Source organism: Solanum lycopersicum, chromosome 6 (genome assembly GCF_036512215.1).
Source record: "Solanum lycopersicum chromosome 6, SLM_r2.1".
In the NCBI taxonomy this organism is placed as follows: Eukaryota; Viridiplantae; Streptophyta; class Magnoliopsida; order Solanales; family Solanaceae; genus Solanum; species Solanum lycopersicum.
In genome coordinates, this window is record NC_090805.1 from 47,353,134 (window position 1) to 47,373,947 (window position 20,814).

A 20,814-nucleotide genomic window follows, 5' to 3' on the forward strand; every position below is an offset into this window, starting at 1 on the left:
CAAACAACATAGTGAAGCGTATAGCGGATAATTTACTTGATCTTTTAATTTTGATTTTTAAATATAAGAAAATCTTTGATAAAAAATTATTCGCAAATTAAATTAGACTATTGATTTATCAATTAATCAAACGTTATATATCGAATAATATAATTTAATAATTTACTAAAAAATTATTAATTAATCCATTGAAATAAGACTTCAAATTACTAATACTTAATTTTTTTTTAAGAATAACTGTTTTTTTGAATTCGATTTTGAAGCTCTAAATAAGCCAACTCGGCGCTTATTCGAATTAATAGACAAAAAAAAAATGGTTGACAAGTAAATGGGAACAAAAGTGGTGGGCGCATTTATTCTTTGAGTAATTCACTCTGCACTCTGCTACTTTCTATTTTATCACTCTTTTTTTCCCAAACCAATCTTCTCTCTCACCATCTCCTCGAATCGCGAGACCTACAAACCATTTTCTACTGCTTCTTCGTATCTCACTCTCTGTGTATACCAGGTGAATAAACCGTTAGAATGTCGCCGGACGGCGAAAAAACTAAAGGAGGAGTTCATGAGATAGGAAATTCGGTTCCGCCTTTTCTGAGCAAAACGTATGACATGGTGGATGATCGGTCGACGGACGCTGTTGTGTCGTGGAGTAAGAGTAATAACAGTTTCGTGGTATGGAATGTGCCGGAGTTCTCAAGGGATGTTTTGCCAAAGTATTTTAAGCACAATAACTTTTCCAGCTTCGTCAGGCAGTTGAATATTTATGTTAGTAAAATTAATTATAAATAAAATTCTTCTTTGTTTCATCGCCCTTACAAAATTTATGCATTTGCTTGTGATGTTCGTGTTTGCAGCAATTTACTTAAACCCTAAATAAACCACTTCTTTTAAGTGTTGAATTGGTTTCTGATGTAGCTAATGTGGATTGGTGTATGTTGAAGTATTCGTCTGAATGAATTGGAAATATACTGATAATTTTGAGACACACAGCTGATTAATATAGTGATTGTTTCTGCTAGATTGATTTACCTTTTTCTGTATATTAGTTGTTTTAGGTGTTTTTACTTGGATCGCTTGTGTTCTAGCTCTTACTATAAGATAGCTTATTTGTCTTCTATTTGTTGATATCTTATCCTGAGATTATATATGATTAGCGTATTGAGTTGGAAAGATGTTGCAAAATTTGAGCAAATAGGCAAAAACTTTCTATCTAATTAGACGAGAATTTCTGATTAGTATATTTCAGTTACATTGAGTAATCCTTCCTGCTATTCAGTTTCATAGTTAGCAAATTATGCGCTGTGTAAACTGATTATTAGTTGGCCATGGTGAATATCGTAAATAGAAAAACTGGGGTGACTTGAGGCTATCGCTATTTATGCAAATGTTATCTGTAAAAGGTCTTCTATATATTTAGAGTAGGAGCACCAAGGAGGTTCAAAGACAAAGTGCCTGGAAGCTCAAAGTCTGCAGTGTTAGTAGAACAGACTTAATCTCCTGGAAGCTTAGGGCCTATCTTGAATTCAATATTTGGAAGATAAATGGTAATTTCAGTGTTTGGTGTGTTTTGCAAAGTTGGGTTAAGGGCTTGTAATGTTTTCTCATGGGATAACAGTATTCCAACAGGAAAAAAAGGTCTGGTTTACCCCACCACAAAAAAAAAAAAAAGAAGAGAAAAATAAGTAATATCAATATTTTCGTTTTACAATGTGTTAGTTGCATGTGCTGAAATATTTACTAAATTGTAACCAAGCGAAGACATTTTTGTTGGAAAAAGTTGATATATACAAATCACAATACGAGTATTACAATCTCACATGACTCCATTCCCAACTTCTTATTTTAGCAATCCAATCATTTGCTAGTCCTGTCTGCTGAATAACAATTTCAAGACACCAAATGAAGTGTACCTATGTGATACTGCAACAATTCTGTCCAGGTTTCAATGTTCTAAGTAATATATTGACGATGAGAATCTCTTCTAATTATGACGAGGGAATTGTAAATTGTTTTCTTGTGTAGTGCAGTTAATACTTAATACAGTGTTGTCATTCTCTGTTGTCTGTGTATTTCAGTTACAAACATTCTTTGTATATGTTGGGCAGCGTGTACTCTTTTTACAGTTTGCTATCCCCTTTCATCAACCAGGGTTACAAGAAGGTTGATCCAGACTGCTGGGAATTTGCAAATGAGGGATTTCTTAGAGGCCAGAAGCACCTCTTGAAGACTATAAGTAGGCGAAAACCCTCTCAAATGCAGGTTCATCAGGAGACTGCCTCCCAAGTGCAAAGTTTATCTGTTGGATCTTGTGTTGAAGTTGGCAAGATTGGAATTGAAGAAGAGGTGGAAAGGCTTAAAATAGATAAAAGCATTCATATGGAGGAGCTAGTCAGTTTGAGGCAGCAGCAGAAGGCAACAGATCACCGCTTGGAGAATGTTGGGCAGCGTCTTCAGTTAATGGAGCAAAGGGAACAGCAAGCGATGACATTCCTTGCTAAGGCCTTGCAGAGCCCTGGCTTTATAGCTGAACTGGTTCATCAACAGAATGAAGGTAAAAGGCGCATTCCTGGGATGAATAAGAAGAGGAGATTCCCCAACCAGGAAGAAGAAAATTATGCAGCCAAGCAGGTCAGTACTTTGCGTGACAGGCAGATAGTCCGTTACCAGCCTTTAATGAATGAGGCAGCAAAAGCATTGCTGCAGAAGCTCCTGAAAACTAATACATCTGGTAGATTGGAGACCATAGTTAAGAATACACATGGTTTCTTGACTAATCGTGCCCGTTCTTTTGAAAATACATTAGAGACTGGTGGTATATCCCCTCATATTTCTGAGGTTACTCTTTCGCAATTGGCAACTTCTTCACAATCTCATCTGATGTCAGATTCAGGATTTCCATTCAACTCTAGTTTATCTGTCATTCCTGAGATCCAGTATTCCCCTAGTCTGGTTCCTGGGCAAGCCAAGGTCCCTCAGTTTCCTGAATTAAATGCGCTCTACTCTAAGACGGACAATGTGAACCCTGAATTTTCAGGACATGGCTTCAATACACCGGAAACTCATGAAATAACTAACCTTAAGCGGCCGGAGACCGGGGATATGCCATACATTGAAACAATGCAAGATATTGTGGATGATGTAACATCTATTATCCCTGATGGATTTTCTATGGATGATGTCTTCTCGGATGAGATGCCTAAGCTTCCAGGCATAAATGACACTTTCTGGGACCAGATTCTTTTAGCAAGCCCTCTCACTGGTGATAAGGATGAGATTGGTTCTCTAGCATTAGACGATGGTTTATCAAAAGAAGAGGATGTTCCAGAAGTTCAAGAGAGTGATTGTGATAAACTGTAGCATATGAGTCATCTTACTTAACAGATGGGACTTCTCGCATCAGGCTCTCATAGTGAATGAAATTGTGAATTTTAGCTGAATCCGGAAAACATCAAAGGTAGAAATTTTGTTTGCTATTCACTATAATGAGCTTATTATTTTCCTATCCCTCCGACAAACCCTTGCAAAATTCTTACCATTTCTTTTAATTTTGATTTTTACGCAACATTTTCTTTTATCCGAAGTTTTTGTAATTCTAGCTTATGTAAAAAACTTATACATGCATAACTCAAAAGAAAATGATAAAATTCTCTCTTATGATTTGGGGGAAGGTCTAAAATGATTCTTTATATATACATCCAAGTAGTTTTAGCCTTTCATGTTTACTGCCATTGATCACTTTGGCTCTCTATTATTATTAGAATACTTGGTGCTTTGATGCAGTTGGCTCATGAGAGGCATGGTCACCAATTAGCTGTTTAAACTGAAGAGAACCATCAGAATGAACTTCTCCAGATTTATTCCCCCCCTATTCATACCTTAAGAAAAAAAAAATTCAAGCCAATTAAATACACCATTTGCTTTCTTTGACCCTCAAATATATGAATTAGGGAATGGATGAACATTTTTTCTCTCACTTGTACCATCAATAACAGCCTTAGTACGTGACTCTGTATGCTGCTAACATAAAGGAGATTCACTTGCAGGTTTAGACCAACCCCCAAACATAAGAGACTAGTTTTTTTCATTTTCTCTGTTAAAAACGAGGAATCTCACTTTCAATGTATAGATCTATGTGACTCTGTAAGCTTCTAACAGCCTTCTGGTTGCATGAAATCTATTGTTGAGTTAATTCTTATTTGTAGTGGGAACAGAGATGTTACATTGGTTTTATATCTATAAATACATTGTGCATTATGTGGGTGGGTGGATGACATCTCGAGGTGGAGTCAGGTTTCAATATTTCTCCAATTCCTTTCAGGACCTTCTATTATTAGGTCTAGTATGCATGTTTTAATCTTTAAAACATATATTTTTGCTTTGAGCACAACTACTAAAACCTTTGGTATGCTTGGAGAGAGCATAGGGGCTTTTAGTTTCTCATCATGTTTCTGTGTTTTTTGTCAGGTGAATGCGCTGTACTGGTGGACTGACAGCGGACTGATCTTCGCCACAGACGAAGTTGAGTAGATAAATATGTTATATGCCTAATGCATTTTTGATTCAAACACATTGACTATTTGGATATCCAAGTTACCATGCGGGGGCTGGAAAGGTTGCTAAAAGATTGTCACTGGTGGAATATATAGAAGTTCTTTTAAATATAATATAATGACAATGAGGATTTGATACAGATGTAAGTATAACTTTCAAGAAAATGTGATACTGTTAATCTGCAAAGGTTACTTTAAGCAGATTTCTCCCATCATATAGTCGATTCTCTTTCGAGATATGATGAGCTTAACAGTCATGAATGTATTTCCTTTCCCAGCATCTCATTATTAGATTAATATGTGGTCATTCTGAATGTCTTAAGTATTTGTGGTCGTTTTTAGTTTGCAGCCATTAGTTTGGTTATATTCTCTTTGTTGCTTGCTATGTTATGAGAAATAGAGGAAGAACCTTTATTTGCGCATGTGGAAATGTTTCATTTGGGTTATGGTTTGGTGTAAACACCGTGTGGGTAAAGTTTTACTGGATTACCAATGTTTGATGGAGATTAATACCCACTCTGATAGCAGATTAGTCCTCACATGCACTCAATTGTGAAAGATATCAGTTTTCTCGATTGAATGCAGTCAGAAAGGATCAATCGCAATAGCCAATAGGTATTTGGTTTTGCCTGCCTCTGGTTAGACGTTGGTAATATCTTTTCTTGCCTGTTGAATCAATTGATTTTTGCCTTTGTTGGGATCAGGTGGATGGATGAAGCTCAAGAAATAAATAGTTTTACCCTTTTGGTTATGTAAATTAGGTATAGAACCACTAGTCTAGCAAGGAAGGAAAAATGTCAGTGAGCTAAGGGAGGACTTGGAGGATAATGCTGGGACGGTATCCTCCTACCAAGCTACTTCTTACCGTCTCTGAAGTACTAGAAAAAATGGCTGTACTTGTAATTTACTTGCTAATGCGATTGTCGAATACCAATTTGTGACTATATCTGGATCATTGAAAGGAAGAGCTTTATTGCTATGGTAAGAGTTGTCATCTTATGACCAAAGAGGTCATAAGTTCAAGCCTAGGGATAAGCTCTTGTTGAAATGAAAGGTAAGATTACGTACAATAGTCACAATGTGGTAGCACACTGAACGCAAATAGTTCCCAATGTCTATAATTCGAATACTGTACATCTGTACCTTGAAGATCATACTGACATACAAATTATCTACATTAGCAGACTGATGCAGGTAGAACAATCGAACCCATACACTTGAGAGATGAAAAAACTACAACATCTCAATTTAGTAACTTGGAAGAGAACTCTTTATGCTAGCACCAGTACAATTATTATTAGCAGGATGACCCCAAATATCACCAACAACAAGCAGCTCTGCAAAGAAAACTTGTAAGTATCAATTTTGCGCCAAGCTAAAGGCAATCTGTAAGCTATCATAGGACTGGGTGCAATATAGACTCTTACCGTAGATGAATTACATTGTTGGATTTTCGATGCTTTGGTAAGTTGCTTTGCAGCTTGTGCAGTTGCATCATGAGAACTCCCAATATTAGAACTTATATCATCTGGAAGATGGTTTTTTAGGATGTTAGATTCATTAATAAGGTTAGTTATGGTTAGAACTTCGGAGGAAGAAGGACAAAGGATCGGATCAGATAGAGATATTGGCTAACCGAGCATAGTTCCTTGTTCATGGACCAATAGAGCTAAATCCTTGAACATCTCATTCAGTTCACCAATCTGTTGCTGGATTTCTATCATTCCTTGCTCTCTTTCTTCTATGATGGCTTTGTTAAAAACAATCTCATGTTCCAATTGTACGACGTCCTGTCTGCCATAGAAGTAAAGCCAGGGTTCACCATGAGCAAAAGAACTGGTGGCAGCATAAAGAATTTGGGAAAATAGAAAGAAAAAATAAGATTACAGCAACTTGCCTTGCCATCCTGAAACGTGGGTGCTGAAATAAAGTTTCTTAACATATACATTATCGATCAACAAATCCCAAAAAGGAGTGTGTACTTAGTTATCTCCTAACCTTTTGGATTCCAGAAGGATAGAACTGCTCTCGGGACTGATAGATGAACTTATCTGAATCTCTATGCTTCTGCAAAATACAAATGTAAGATGTGAAGATAAGATCATATATCCGGGCTAAGAAAGAAAGTTGGCAGAAGTTAATTACCTGGATGAATTGATCTCCTGGGAAATGGAAGGAGTGAAAGCTGCCTCTCTCTGTGCTGCAAGTTGCTGAGCTCTTTGGAACTTTTTAAGAACAGATTGGAAATCCTTAGCAAGCTTAGCATTGGCGATCTTCTTGGTGACCTGAAGTTTAAAATAAACATTACTCACAAGATTCCCGTTCTTCTATCTTCACTTTCTTGTTCAAATAATTCATCCACTTACACTAGATTGAGAATGTCGATTTGATCCAATGGCTTGCTTTAGGTTAGCCGAAGTTTCTTTTATCAATTCTGCAATTTGCTGTCTTGTACTGTGGCTGCAGAGAAAAGCAAGAAACTAAACCATGTTAACACATGCACCAGTGTAAAATGCGCTTCATCAAGGAACACAGAGTACAAGTCTTTACAGCTTGTGACGGAGTTGAAGAGTGTCTTTGGGTGTTCCAAGGGTGTTAACTAGGCGTTGAAAGTTTGTCAAAGCTGTGTTTATTTGAAACACACCAACTACTATGGATTGACGATTATCAGAAGCAGATGGATTTGTGATGGCTTGTGTCGTTTGTCGTTCCCATGATCTACTTCCTCCTTGAACATACAATGAGCTTCCTGATTCAAGATCTTCAAAGCTCATTTTGAAAACACACAAAAATGAGAGTAGTTTTTCTTTTTGTTGGTGTGCTGTAAATGAATCAGAAATCTGCGTCTACAAGGAGGAGGTTGCTTTCGAATTGCAAGAAAAAAGCAGGAGAAGTGGGCATTGGGCAATGTGCCGTGCAAGTAAAAATATTTAATACTAGAGAGTACAAAACGACGAAAGGAAGAAGGTGCATTAGCTTTAACGCCTCTGCTATTTCTGTTTTGCTGTTGAGTTTTGTCTTCAGTTTTATCATTTACTAATATTACCTCTTCCAGGTGTTATCCAAGTACCAAAAATATACTTATTTAAACTTGGTATTCCAATAATGTGTACCAAAAAATTGTAAGTCAGAATCGACAAAGCTTAAGAAACCATATTACATGCAAAGGTTGAAAATATTGGCATTTGTGTAGTGAATTGTGGAGGTCTCCTGCAACTCTTTTGGAGAAGCTTGCAATCAATAAGTAATTATTTATAATCATGATAAAAATTTATTTATATGCTAAACTAATGAAATTAACCTTATTTGTTAAAGATTAAAGAAAATAATATTATATAAGTGAAATTACCAATTTATAAGTAACTTGTGTAGACACTTTCTATTCTTTATAAATTATAAATGAAGATAAATTAATTTATTTTGTACTTAAATTCGTGTGGCCTTATTGGAAACACCTGGTAAAGGTAAATAGCGAGTACATTTGCCAACTTTTGCGTATAACACGCTCTATTTCTAACTCCATAATAATAATATTACTATTTTTTTTTACATCTCTATTTTGGATTCTTCATCCAATTTTGTTTTTTTTTCTCTTCTTTCGATATTCTCCAAATTCTTCTCAGATTGATCTGCTATCTTTTTTTAATCTCGATCCATGTCGGTAAGTGCATAGCTCAACATCTCTATTTCTTTTAATTTGTTGGTACAAACAAATGCAAATTAGCTGATGATAATCTGTATTCTCCCCTGTTTGATCATGGAATAGACGAAATAAATCATTTTTGAATTATTGTTCTGTGAGATTCAATTTCATTTGTATATATATATCAAATACATAAACAAATGGAGTCTAAACTAATATAGAATAATTCTTATTTATATCCTTTTTGTAACTAGTATATAGGAAAGGTACAACTTTTAATCTTATGGCATTATATCCATCAGGTGATAATAATATTTCGTTTATTTAGAATGAGAAAGATTGTTTTTTTTTTTAAATAGTGGAAAAATTTAATAGATAAAGTCATTGTTACTATCATTACGTAACCGTAAATGAGATTTTCACCTATTAAGCCTTTTGTTGTAAAGTCTTGCTGATATTTTTTTGGTTGTTTTATTATAATGATAGGTTAAAACAGTGCAAGTGAACAATGTTTCTTTGGGTGCTAAAGAGCAAGATATCAAGGAGTTCTTCTCCTTCTCTGGGGATATTGAATATTTAGAGATGAAAGGGTTAGTTTATAATTAGTATTTTTGGATTTTTCAGCATCTAACTTATCTTTACACAACATTTTATATGGTCATAAAACAGGGTGTATGTGCCTATTGAGGATGATTGATGGTTACTTTTATTACCTTACATGTTTTTTTTTGTTTTTTTTTTATAGTGAGAGTGAGCGATCACAAGTTGCTTATGTAACATTCAAGGATCCTCAGAGTGCAGAGACCGCAGTTCTTCTTTCAGTATGTAAACTTCCCCTTGATCTTGATAGTTAATAAGTTTCTACAATTGCCAGTTTGATTTTTTTAATGATGAAAAAACTGTTATCTTTGTTGATGAAGTATTACTTTTGGAGGCATTAAATGTCTTTTAGAATAATTTATGATAGTTATGTCTCGGAGTGTACACCAGAAATTCTATGAAAGGTGCAAGACCTTTGTGCTAGTTAAGTTAGCAAGCATCCTTTATCAAAAATGATACGAGCTAGCGCCCTATAGCAAAATTCTGAGAATAGCATTAAGTAGGTTAGCTCACAGTTTGTGGCTTTGTGCTTTTGTGGTTGTCCCGAATAATTCCATCTATGTGAGATAGATTCAGAGTCTCTTTTACATTTATGAGATTGCTAAGTTTTCTAGGTTATGAAAAAAAGGATACTGTTTATGTTAAGGAACATCAAAGGATCAGCTGCGCTAAGGGGCAACAATTTGCTTCATGTTTGTACTGTTTCTCTTGGTTAAACTGTCACTTGTAAGCTTGTGAGACCGTTAACTGAGGAGATTTAAGAGCTAATCCATCCATTACTTGGATAAATACTTCACATAGCTCTGCTGGTTGGTATCTCCTTTTCAATTAGGTTTATTCACTCGGAGCCTTTTCTTTTCTGTAGGAACAACAGAAGTTCCAAAGTGGTCCCATATAAGCTAGATTCAGTTGAGAGTCATCACATAACTTTGGTTGTTCATGTTAGCATTTTTGCCAACAGGGGGGTGAGGGAGATAAAGTTTCATTCCTGATTTCATATTAATACAAGGAGCTTACGGTAAAGAATGAACCGTGGGCCTAACTCAATCCCAATAAATTAGTTCATGAGGTGGGCAAATAAGTAGACAAACAACTCATCCCTCAACCCAATGTGGGATTGAGGTGAGGATTGCTCAGGGCCAAATAAGTAGACAAACAACTCATCCCTCAACCTATTGTGGGTAACTTCTGTATGAGCTTCCAGTTTTCACCTCCTTTAAGTATTTATTGGTTCGGGTAGCACTTATAGTTGTCTGTATCTTGACTTGGTGAGTTATGGATTTTCTCTGTCATTATTAATGTCTTTTTGTTATTATTTTTTCTTTTGTCCATGACTAGCTATCAGTTTGTCTTTCTTATTTTTTTCCTTGGTGAGTAGGGGAGGGTGGAGAGGGATATATTAGGCAGATGATAGAAGTGCTTAAAGTCTTGAAGCTCCCCATTGCTTCCAGAGAATAGTTCAAAGTAGCTAACGAAATCATAAAAGCCTAGGTCCATGTTACTTGCGTGTGGCCTTCTTACTTCAGCATGATGGCTTTAATAGAAGGATCAAAATAACTCTAGGGAAAATTGCAGTTTGAAAAATTTAAGGTATTATATTGCATTTAGTATAGTGTAGAAGTCAACCAGTCCTTTTAAAAGGAAGCACACAATTAAGGAGCTTGCACACTTTTCTAATGAACATCTTATTGACAATTTTCTCTGTGGATACTCTCAGTATTTTAGTATTTAAAGTCAGAATTGCTCAGATGTTACAGAGAGTAAGGGAATTTTTCTATACTTGAGAAGTCAGTACTATCATTTTTTCTCTTCTTCAATCCAGTTGAAGTGTTTTAATAGAGTCTAGAGATACAGATAAAGTGCATTCTAGCATAAGTATTGTTGGTTGTTCACATAGCTTATGTGCTGCTTGATTACAAGATGAGCTGTTTCCAGTTTTTGATGGTGTGCTTTAGCTGCTTCGTCTGTATCTTCACATTATTCAAATGATCCCTTTACTGCTCCACTTTTGCAATTGATAAGCTCACTTTGTGTTTTTAGGGAGCTACAATTGTTGATCAGTCCATCTCAATAGTCCTAGCACCCGAGTACAAGCTCCCACCTACAGCTTCAGTATCACCAGTTGTACGTATAATTTTATGTTTTAAACAGACTTTCCGGCTTCATCGATCACATGATTGTCCATAAATGGTGTACCATTTATATGTGCAGCCAAATGAAACCACCACTGCACCCGCTGCTGGATCTGCTATTCAAAAGGCAGAGGATGTAGTCAGCAGCATGTTGGCAAAGGGCTTTATCTTGGGCAAGGACGCAGTTGGCAAAGCCAAGGCACTAGACGAGAGACACAAGATCACATCCACTACCTCAGCCACAGTTGCTTCTATAGACCAAAAATATGGCCTTAGTGAGAAAATCACTACAGGAGCGACGATTGTGAACCACAAAGTGAAAGAAATGGACCAGAAGTTCCAAGTCTCAGAAAAGTCAAAATCTGCTTTTGCAGCTGCTGAACAGACAGTTAGCAATGCTGGATCTGCCATCATGAAGAACAGATATGCTTTGACCGGTGTAACTTGGGCTGCAGGTGCATTAAGTCGAGTCACTAAGGCTGCCGGGGAAGTGGGACAGAAGACAAAGGAAAAACTGGCTGAAGAAGAAAGAAGAACTTTTACTAAAGGTCATGCACAAGAAAATACTGCAACTTCAACAAAAGGTAGTGTGCAACAACAAGCTGCAGATTCCGCTAAAGGTGATGTCCAAGAACTCACTCCAGCTTCTGCTAAAGGTGATGTGCAAGAACTTGCTGCAGCTTCTGCTAAAGGTGATGTGCAAGAACTTGCTACAGCTTCTGCTAAAGGTGATGTACACGAACTTGCTGCAGCTTCTGCCAAAAGTGATGTGCAAGAGCATGCTGCAACTTCTGCTAAAAGTGATGTGCAAGAAGTTGCAGCAACTTCTGCAAAACAAGAACATACCGAGACTCAAACCGGAGTTGAGGAATCCACCAATCCCTCTCTTCCACCAAAAGCTTAATCCAACATTATCTTGAAAGTAAATGCGTGATTTACGCTAGTTTGTTATTCGAATTTGCACAGGTCATTATGTATCAACTATGGTATTTATACATGGAATTTTATTTCTTAGGTATGTTGAGCCTAAACATGATTCTTGTAGGAGAGATATTTTTTTCTAACAAAAAAAGGGATTTGCAGGAGATGACATTCATTACTATTTCAATATTGCACTAAATGAAAAATCAGATTACCTCCTTTCAATTCCGTTAATTTTTATGATTAAACTCTGCATCATCTCCATGCTAAACTCCTTGCATTTAAACTAAAAGTAATGACTTTAAATAAAGCATGTAGGATTTCTTTACTTGTCAAATCTCAAAATATTCTATAGAGGTACCTTTTATTTTTTTTTTCTTTTTGCATAAGAGTTGGTATGGACTTGTAAATTTCAATGATCATACGTTTATTTGTATATAACAGGAAAATTATATGCCTCTCTCTCTATATATATATGTATATATATTAAACTTGTTCTAATTGATGCATGTAATTAGAGAATGTGACATATTTTGACTTATTGGAATAAACAATTGCTCGAGTTTCTAAATAATATTTATCGATAACTTTAAAAGGTAGTATGCATGTACTAAGCAGCAAATAACTAAGAAGAGAGGGGTATAAAAGAAGGAAAGAAATATCTTCGATCTGGCTTTTGTTTCCTGTAGGTTTATAGCACGCTAAGCTAGCTAAGAAAGGTATTATATCTTTCTCTTTTTGTTGTTAGGATCGATAGAAATGTTTAGAATCCTTTTTCCATAGATATGAAGACTATAAACCTCGATCAAAGAGCGTAGTTGTTCTAACGAGAACCGAGCTGCTGTAAGTTTTCGATGAGATCCTTAATAATATCCTAGAAAATTCATGATTTATTTGAGAAAAAATTAGATAACAAACGGTTAATTAAGTGAGATAGCAAGACATTAACAAATCCGACCTTAGCTCAGTTGGTAGAGCGGAGGACTGTAGTATGTGTGCTGAAATCCTTAGGTCGCTGGTTCGAATCCGGCAGGTCGGATGTTTTTTAATTTTCTTTTTTCCTACTCCAAATTTTAATTTCTTTTTACACTTTTAGCATTTAAAGAAAATAAAACATTATTTTTATTATATTATAAAAAGTAAAATTACAACACTCTTTGTGCTAGAAAAAACAAATATATAGAGCGATCTCTTTTAGCAGAGTTACCTACCATATATATACATGCAGTAGGTATGAGGCTAATTAGTTGTTGGAGCAGCAAGATTGCATGTTTTAAGCTTGGCTTTCATTTAGCTAAGTGTATCACATATGTTCTTTATTACCCATCATAATAACATAATCAAACAACTTTAATCTAACAGCACATTCACATAACAATAAACCAAACATGGCCAGATATCATATGATCTTGACATTCCTTGTAAAGTTGCTGCTGTCATCTGTCTCTGCTGCTACAAACAGTACCTCAGACATTCGCCAAGCCATCGAGGAGATGAGGACAGCAAATTATTTCACCTTTATAATGCTGATTAACATGGCCCCTGATGACCTTGTAAAAGGAAACATCACTTTCTTGATGCCAAGAGATAAGACACTGTCCCAAACACTAATACAAGAAAACAACGTGGTAGATTTCTTGCAACGACATTCCTTACCATCACCGTTGCTTTTTGACCACCTCCAACACTTCCCAACAGGATCCATGATACCAACTTCAAAACCTGACCTTTTCCTCAGAGTCAACAATTCTGGATACATGCATTTGTTTCTCAACAATGCTCGAGTCGTTAGTCCAAATATCTGCACTAAAAGTGCTTCCATCAGATGCCATGGCATTGATCAAGTCCTGGAAGGTGCCACTTTGCCATCTGAACATAATAATACCAGTCTTCCTGTGCCTCCACCTTGTGATCATAACATTACGATCCCGCCTTTTGGGCTGGTTGCACCACCTCCTGTAATGTCACCACCATCTGCAGCACAGCCAGTAAGTAGCAACATTAGTCCGATTCCATCATCAACTCCACCTCTGAAATCTGCAGTATCTTTAAGTAAAACCGGAATAACTGGGCTTATTTGGTTGCTGATGGCCGTGAAGTTATCTCTTTGATCGAAACTTAGGCTTCTAGCTGAATCAAAGCAAGAGAGCAAGCTTGTATATGGAGGCCAAACGGGGATATACTGATATATTACTGAATTTGTATTATTGCATATGGTACTTCTACTCTATTTAAACTTTGTTGTTTGTTTTGCCACTTTCTATAGATGCTCTAAATGTATCTTATGTTTTGAACTAGATAAAGTCCACAAACAACTTTTTGTACTAAAAGGGTTTGAAGTATTAATTGACAATTCTGCATTGTTGTGTTGGTTTGAATTTCAGAACCTGTGGAATGATTATAAGTTACTGGTTGCAAAAGAAAGGATCTGTAGAACCCAAAATATAACACAACAGTAGTAGTAGTAGTTAACTGAATAATGTAGAGATAGAAATGAGACCTCTTTTAGAGAGGGAAATTCCGAGAAAGTGAATTCGGAAAGAGGCTCTCTTCATGCTAAGATAGGAGAAATGCAACAATTTGTTGGAGACTGGAGCAAACTCCTTATTATGTGATCATATCAACTATTGTATTTGCTAGATTACAGCTTGAGAAAGGGAAATTGGTGTGGAATTGGAAATATGAGTTGGTAAGGCTGGAAATACCAAGTTTAGGTGAAGTAAAGTTTGTGCTAATATCAATAGCAACAGCTTTGTGCTGAACCAGAAAGTAATGTTCCACAATAAAACTTTCATGGTTCTTGATGAAATAAAAAGGATATCACCAACAAAAAGCATCAAGAAGATGCAAGCATTACGAAGAGATTATCAGCTCCCACAAAGGTGAAAAAAGCTATCATAACTATCAACATAGATCTATTGAGCTGATATATTCTAGGAAAGATTCAACAGTAATTACAGAGGAGTGGTTGACCAACCTAAAACGACTAATCACACATGAGACATCTAGCCTTAAGAGAGGAAATGGGAGTTGAGATGCCATGAAAACACCTTTTGTTCCTCTCTATCCATAAGCAGCACAAAATACAAAAGTAGGAACCAAAGACCAGATCATTTTGATGCACTTCCCAACTTTTTAGGAGCACCAGCACACAAAAGCGTCTCTCAAAGAGCCTGCCATGGTCCAAGTCAGTCCAAAGAGAGAAAAGAACATGTATAGAAGGTCTGTGGCAACAGTGCACGAAGACACAGGTGATTGATAGATTCTGGGTTGCACAAGCACATGTAGTGTCTATTTGCTATATGGAACTTCCTCCTCTTAAGATTATCCCGACCCAGCTGAAAGAGATGGTTTTTGGAGGCATCGTACTTCTCAGCCTTCCTCCTCACAGTTTGGGCGTTAAACTTTCATCTGCCAAAAGAGAAGAAAAGATTACCTCCAAATTAATAGAACTAAATTAAAATGAAAACAAAACAGAACTTTATGTCAAATGGCCTTTGACATCAGTTAAAAATAGAAAAGAAAGAACAGGTGAAGTTAAAGAAATTAGTGAACCAATCATTACATATAAAGAAAATAAGTAGAAGATTTAGTTGTTCAGATCTTTCAAACATCCCTCACCTAGAATTGTTCTTTTGGAATATCAATCTCTTCAAAAGTAAGAAATCAGCAAACAAGTTAATTGATCCTCACCATTAAACACCCAAATTATTTTGAATAGTTCAAAGTAAAAGAACACAAATTTGTCAATAGATATTAATGCAGTGAAAAGTTATGAAAACAGCTATTGACCATAATAAGATTAGATTCTGATAAAAAAAACCACAGAAAATAAAAATTAAGACATTGTTGAGATATAAGTTGCGCAGAATCTTCACTTCCAACGCCGTACCAGTTCTCCAAAAATACACTATTTTTGGAGAACCCACACACAGCCGTTGACATGTTTGAAGAGTCCGAGCAACAGAGGTTGAGATTACTATGCAAATGCAGCTTGCTTGATAAACATTTGACATATGCTTAAAAAGTTTGATGTTTAATAGGTTAGACTCTTACATTTGAAGGAGTACAATACGTCAGAAAATAGAGGGGGGGAAACGTGGTTTATGAGAAATTTCGCTTGCCTGAATCTGGAAACTTAAAGAAAGGGCTGAATGCTGTTAACACAAATCTAAATAGAGAAAACAAAACATATGCACCAAAAATAGGGATAATGCACAAGTTTCCCCTCAACCTATGCCCGAAATCTCAGAGACACACTTATACTATACTAAGGTCCTATTACCCCTGAACTTATTTTATTAATATTTTTCTACCCCTTTTCGGCCTATGGGGCACTATCTTGTGGGCCCAGCACTGGTTGACTTTTTTTTCAAGGTAGTGGCACGTAGGCCAAAAAGGGGTAGAAAATTACTAATAAAGTAAGTTCAGGGGATAATAGGACCTTAGTATATAATAAGTGTGTTCTGGGATTTCGGGCATAGGTTGAGGGGGTACTTGTGCATTTTCCCCCAAAAATAAGTACATTCACTGTTATTCCAAAAAAAAAAATGTACTATCATAGAAAGATCATTTCCATCAAAATTTCTGTTGGCTAAAATTGAGAAATGGATGAGTTTTTATCAAGTAGTTATGCAATAAGAAAGCCATTGTAGATACTTGATAGAGGAGCCCTAATGGGTGTCATGTTTGACAGACTCATGTGGAAAATGATATACTACCTCCGTCCCATTTTATGTAGGACCGTTTGACTTGGCACTGTGTTTAAGAATTAAGGAAAGACTTTTGAAATTAGTGATCTAAATCTATTCTTAGATATTTGTGGTTGAAAATCATTTCATTAAGGGTATTTTAAAGTTAAATTGTTTGTGACATTCTTTTTGAGACGTACTAAAAAGGAAAGAGTGTCACATAAAATGGGACGGAGGGAGTACATAAATCCACTTTTATGAATGGAAAATAGGCAACAATCCTGCCCTCAACCTTGATAGGTGAAATTTAATTGAACACTTCCATTGGTCTCTTGCATGTTACTTGAGACCAATGGAAGTGATAATTCAAAGTTAAGTTGTAAGGTATACTGGAAGCTAAGAATGAAGGAATCCGCTAAAGGGCTCATTCTTCATGGTAAATTACTGTTGTGTCGCCTCATATCTTTGGAAGAATGGATGCTCATATAGGCTATAGTCACAGTTAATCCAAGTCACAGATAGAATATAAGAGTATATAGATTGAAAAACAGATAAAAGGAAACATTTCCTTCTAGAAAAGGTTTATCTTAGAAGATGCGGTTCGCAGTAACTCTATTTGCATAAGGTTCTAGTCAGAAAATTTATACATATAATAAGGAAATTGAGACATATTAATCTATGTTGCTCGGACTCTTCAAAAATGTCTACGGGTGAGTGTCGGATATTTCAAAAGTAGTGCATTTGAAGAATACGACACGGCTGTGGCAACAATTTTGGAGAGACTGAGCAACATAGATATTAACACACAACATATTTCAGGAAATTCTAAAATAGACTTAACTGTTGAGTCACATCTCATCTCTACCTGATCCAGGCCTGGCACAGCCCACACGGTCCATTCGGCCCATTCACCGACTTAGGGCTAAAGAAGTTTATTTGTCTCGCATGTGTTTTCACCAATTTACCCTTGATGTGTGTGTGTACATATATATATTATGTTATCTGTGAATTTTGGTGGTGGGTTCTCATCTTCTTTACCCTAATACGGCCGTCTTGCTCTCCATTTCTCTCTCTACCTTTCAAAAATCCTTGGTCTATTTGTAAGATTTCTGTTTTTTTCTGTTGAATCTGCAGAGATCTAATGAATCTTTCATTAACTATGCATTCCGATCCTAGTTCTTACATGAATTTCTCAACTAACCTTGCTTGGAACTATATCAGAAAGCATAGAGATCTGTCGTTCACCAATTAGAAAATGTGCACAAGATGTTCCCTCATTCCCAATTGCCATCTCAATCGCATCCATCTTATTTTCCTATAAGTTTTGTCAGTCTACTCTCTGGCTGACATGAAATTCAGAAGTCTAAGTAGAAGAAACATTAGACAGATGAGTTGGAGGTAGAAAACTAGAGTTTGCTAGGAGTTAGGAGCATGCATGTTTGGAAGGAGAGGAGCCGTTGTATTTGCTATTATTCCTTTTGGAATCCAATAGGAAAATATCTTCAGGGAAAAAAAACAGTTGTTACTCCATTTGCCCGAAGTTATTTTGTTACTGGATTCCAACAGAATATTAGCAAATATAGCAGCTCCGTACCACTGCCAAATTCTCCATGGGAAGACTAAAAGCTCGATCTCTAACCAGACTACGTATCCAGCAAATGAAGCACTGGTAAGCAAGGTAATTCCCTTTTAGCTAGCTGTTTCTGTTTCTGATAACTTTTGGTTTTCACAAATTTCATTATTGTGTCCAAGTGTCTATTTCTCCTATAACTAGTCTTTAATTGGTATTCTCTATAACTAAATTTTAGACTGACTATGCATTTTTACTGCCATACTGCATGAAGAGATTTTTGAGCAGCCAATCGATTTCTCTTTCACATGCAGGTGGCATACAGAAGATCCCTTTGTCGAGTTCTTTCCTACACTTATCTCCTGTGATAAAAAAAAAAGGGGGAAATACACTAAATCAAATCTTTACAAAAACTTTATTTTCAACCTTTATTTATGTACTCTTAGGATATGAGATCCTCATTGCTTTTTCAACAAATAAATGAAGTTAAGAAATGTCCGGTAAGCGCAGAAAATTAGTGCTCCATACAGTTATGCATAATAAAAACTAATTTTCATCTAGTATTATTCAAGTATCAGCTTCCTTATGAGGTCTCCTCCAAGCATTTACTTTTGTTCTGCTTACTTTTGAATGAATTGTGAAAACAGTTGAGCCAAAAGAAGTAGACAAAGCAACAATGCATGTTCTTGATCACTTTCCAACCACTTGGATGGTTGGCACAATCATAATAGAGAGCAGAGACTTGGAAAAATTAAAATTTTGATTTCGTTATCTATGTATTTATAAGATAGTACTGAATCCAAAACACAACTAAAGTATCCCTATTTTTAAAAATTTCATAACTGAGCTTCAATAAATATTAGAAGTGTGAACTCATAATAATTCAGGTATGAAACTCGAAGAAGGGGATACTTCAGATGTTTTTGATCCTTCACTCATAAATTAGGGTAAAAAGAGAAAAGGAAGAATGGTTAACAGGCAACAGAGCAAAATTTCTTCCATAATCACTTGGTACTAATAATGTATTTTGGGGAAATCTGCAATACAGATGACAATACGGACGGTAGAAAAGAAATTGTACCTGCCTCCATTTGGCCGCGTGGAGGTGATGACATCAATGCTTAACTCCGCCGCTGAGACTTTCGACGGTGAATTTGAAGTTTTCCGGTAAGGGTTCTTGTCCAATGAAACACTTCAAACTCTCAGTTTGACACCACAAAATAATTATTCATATAGTCAGTTTACATCATTTTTGTTCAATTTAAAATAATAAAAATATACCTAAAACATAGATGTGTGTTTAACTTAACATTATTTTATATTTTTGTCTTTCAATTTTAGAGTATATACATAAAATATTTAAAATTAAATAAATATAAATATAAATTCTATACCATATAATATACGTAAAATACTACGTAGAATGCTACATGACTTATGTTTATTTGTGCCAAGTATTTAATTATATATAACTAAAATTAAAAAATATAAATATAAAATAAAATCAAATTAAATAATATACTTATATATTGTATCATAAAAATATGTATGTCACTGTAACAAGTCAAGTATGCTCCTTTTTCACTTTGCATAAAATTGTATTCACCTTTTGATAATCATAGGTTGAGATTGAGTTTTGCTACAATGACTACATTTGTTTTATCAAGGATATCTCTACCTCACCAGTAGTTATCCTCTAGTATCCCAATATACACTCTGACAGATTTAAATTTACTCATTTAAGATTTAAGTTTCATCAATAAATCAATAAATATAAAATTTTAAAAGTCTTTTTTCAGATGATGAATCAATTAAAGTTGCTCGAGTATATACCCTGAGTTCAGGTCTTTAGAAAATTGTATCTTCACTCTTCCTCACTTAACTAGTTCTTCATAAATTTAGATAATGATTTTGTGTATTAATTGCTAAACGCAAAGTAAATTATTTTGTTGTCTGCGTTGATCTAATTAAGGAAGAATTCAAACTTATAGATATTCCTGACGATCGTGATATTAATCACCAACTTGTTTATATAAAGCTTATGGTTTTGAGAGGATCACTTCCTGTGAACAAGTTGGTGATCTAAATCACGATCATCAGGAATATCTATAAGTTTGAATTTTTCTTTAATCAGATCAAAGCAGATAACATAATATCTCACCTCGCGTCCAACCAGCCAAACCATTCACAGAAATCTAAGCTTCTGAAGAATCAGTTAGGTTAGGAAGAGTGAAATATATGAGTTTTCATGAACCTGAACTCATGGTATACATTCAAGCAACTTTGTTTGATTTATTATCTGAAAAAAGACTTTTATTCATTGAATTGTTAATGAGATCAGATTTTAGATGAGTAAATTTGGAGCACTTAAAGGGTATATTGATGCATTTGTATCTATGATTAGCGGGATTCTAGAGGAACTACTAGTGAGGTAGTATCCTTGGTAAAACAAATGAAACCAGTGTAGCAAAATTTGAAGCTCAACCGATGATTATCAAAAGATGAATACAGTTGCTGCTTTATATGAAAATTATACTGTTCAATGGGTCAAATTAAGTGTTAATGAGTCTGAATCTCTTTTTATTTTCATATAAATATTATGTAGTAAGGTCAAAATGACACGACAATTCAATGTGCATTTAAAAAAATGAAAAATAAGTTGAATATGTCTAACATACCAAGAATAAGTTGAATATGTCCAACATAC

General features: G+C 35.4%; 4 protein-coding genes, 1 long non-coding RNA gene and 1 other non-coding gene across 6 annotated transcripts; 4 read left to right on the forward strand and 2 right to left on the reverse strand.

The window, feature by feature from the left end:
• Positions 1-300: 300 nt before the first annotated feature.
• LOC101246442 (heat stress transcription factor A-1b-like) lies at positions 301-4,872 on the forward strand. The gene is made up of 3 exons (XM_004242088.5): positions 301-765; positions 2,149-3,454; positions 4,465-4,872. Exons 1-2 carry the CDS (start codon positions 526-528, stop codon positions 3,355-3,357), a joined length of 1,449 nt encoding a protein of 482 aa, XP_004242136.1. The 5' UTR covers positions 301-525; the 3' UTR covers positions 3,358-3,454; positions 4,465-4,872.
• A 759-nt stretch (positions 4,873-5,631) lies between these two features.
• Positions 5,632-7,497, reverse strand: LOC101246152 (syntaxin-22-like). The gene is made up of 7 exons (XM_010324197.4): positions 7,101-7,497; positions 6,917-7,010; positions 6,696-6,835; positions 6,549-6,617; positions 6,187-6,344; positions 5,978-6,078; positions 5,632-5,887 (listed from the first exon to the last, which is right to left on the reverse strand). The coding sequence occupies exons 1-7, from the start codon at positions 7,322-7,324 to the stop codon at positions 5,822-5,824; spliced, it is 852 nt and encodes a 283-aa protein (XP_010322499.1). The 5' UTR covers positions 7,325-7,497; the 3' UTR covers positions 5,632-5,821.
• Positions 7,498-7,891: 394 nt separating this feature from the next.
• LOC101245856 (binding partner of ACD11 1-like) lies at positions 7,892-11,943 on the forward strand. The gene is made up of 5 exons (XM_004242086.5): positions 7,892-8,211; positions 8,680-8,783; positions 8,939-9,014; positions 10,834-10,917; positions 11,005-11,943. Exons 1-5 carry the CDS (start codon positions 8,206-8,208, stop codon positions 11,827-11,829), a joined length of 1,095 nt encoding a protein of 364 aa, XP_004242134.1. The 5' UTR covers positions 7,892-8,205; the 3' UTR covers positions 11,830-11,943.
• Positions 11,944-12,213: 270 nt separating this feature from the next.
• On the forward strand, positions 12,214-14,224 carry LOC101245557 (FAS1 domain-containing protein SELMODRAFT_448915-like). The gene has a single exon (XM_004242085.5). It carries the CDS (start codon positions 13,235-13,237, stop codon positions 13,955-13,957), a length of 723 nt encoding a protein of 240 aa, XP_004242133.1. The 5' UTR covers positions 12,214-13,234; the 3' UTR covers positions 13,958-14,224.
• On the forward strand, positions 12,800-12,885 carry TRNAY-GUA (transfer RNA tyrosine (anticodon GUA)). The gene is given in 2 exon segments: positions 12,800-12,836; positions 12,850-12,885. It is a non-coding gene; the product is annotated as a tRNA-Tyr (tRNA).
• A 397-nt stretch (positions 14,225-14,621) lies between the features above and the next one.
• LOC101262525 (uncharacterized) lies at positions 14,622-19,365 on the reverse strand. Its single transcript, XR_182865.5, has 2 exons — positions 19,189-19,365; positions 14,622-15,257 (listed from the first exon to the last, which is right to left on the reverse strand). It is a non-coding gene; the product is annotated as an uncharacterized lncRNA (long non-coding RNA).
• Between the last annotated feature and the right edge of the window lie 1,449 nt (positions 19,366-20,814).

Bases quoted from the DNA above. Each gene is read 5' to 3' on its own strand.
- LOC101246442 (XM_004242088.5), top strand. From the start codon at position 526: ATGTCGCCGGACGGCGAAAAAACTAAAGGAGGAGTTCATGAGATAGGA. The intron at 766-2,148 runs GTTAGTAAAATT...TTCATCAACCAG, and splicing joins TCAGGCAGTTGAATATTTAT to GGTTACAAGAAGGTTGATCC.
- LOC101246152 (XM_010324197.4), bottom strand. From the start codon at position 7,324: ATGAGCTTTGAAGATCTTGAATCAGGAAGCTCATTGTATGTTCAAGGA. The intron at 7,011-7,100 runs GTAAAGACTTGT...TTTTCTCTGCAG, and splicing joins CTTCAACTCCGTCACAAGCT to CCACAGTACAAGACAGCAAA. The intron at 6,836-6,916 runs GTAAGTGGATGA...TTTAAACTTCAG, and splicing joins ATCGACATTCTCAATCTAGT to GTCACCAAGAAGATCGCCAA.
- LOC101245856 (XM_004242086.5), top strand. The intron at 8,784-8,938 runs GTTAGTTTATAA...TTTTTTTTATAG, and splicing joins GAATATTTAGAGATGAAAGG to TGAGAGTGAGCGATCACAAG. The intron at 9,015-10,833 runs GTATGTAAACTT...TTGTGTTTTTAG, and splicing joins AGACCGCAGTTCTTCTTTCA to GGAGCTACAATTGTTGATCA.
- LOC101245557 (XM_004242085.5), top strand. From the start codon at position 13,235: ATGGCCAGATATCATATGATCTTGACATTCCTTGTAAAGTTGCTGCTG.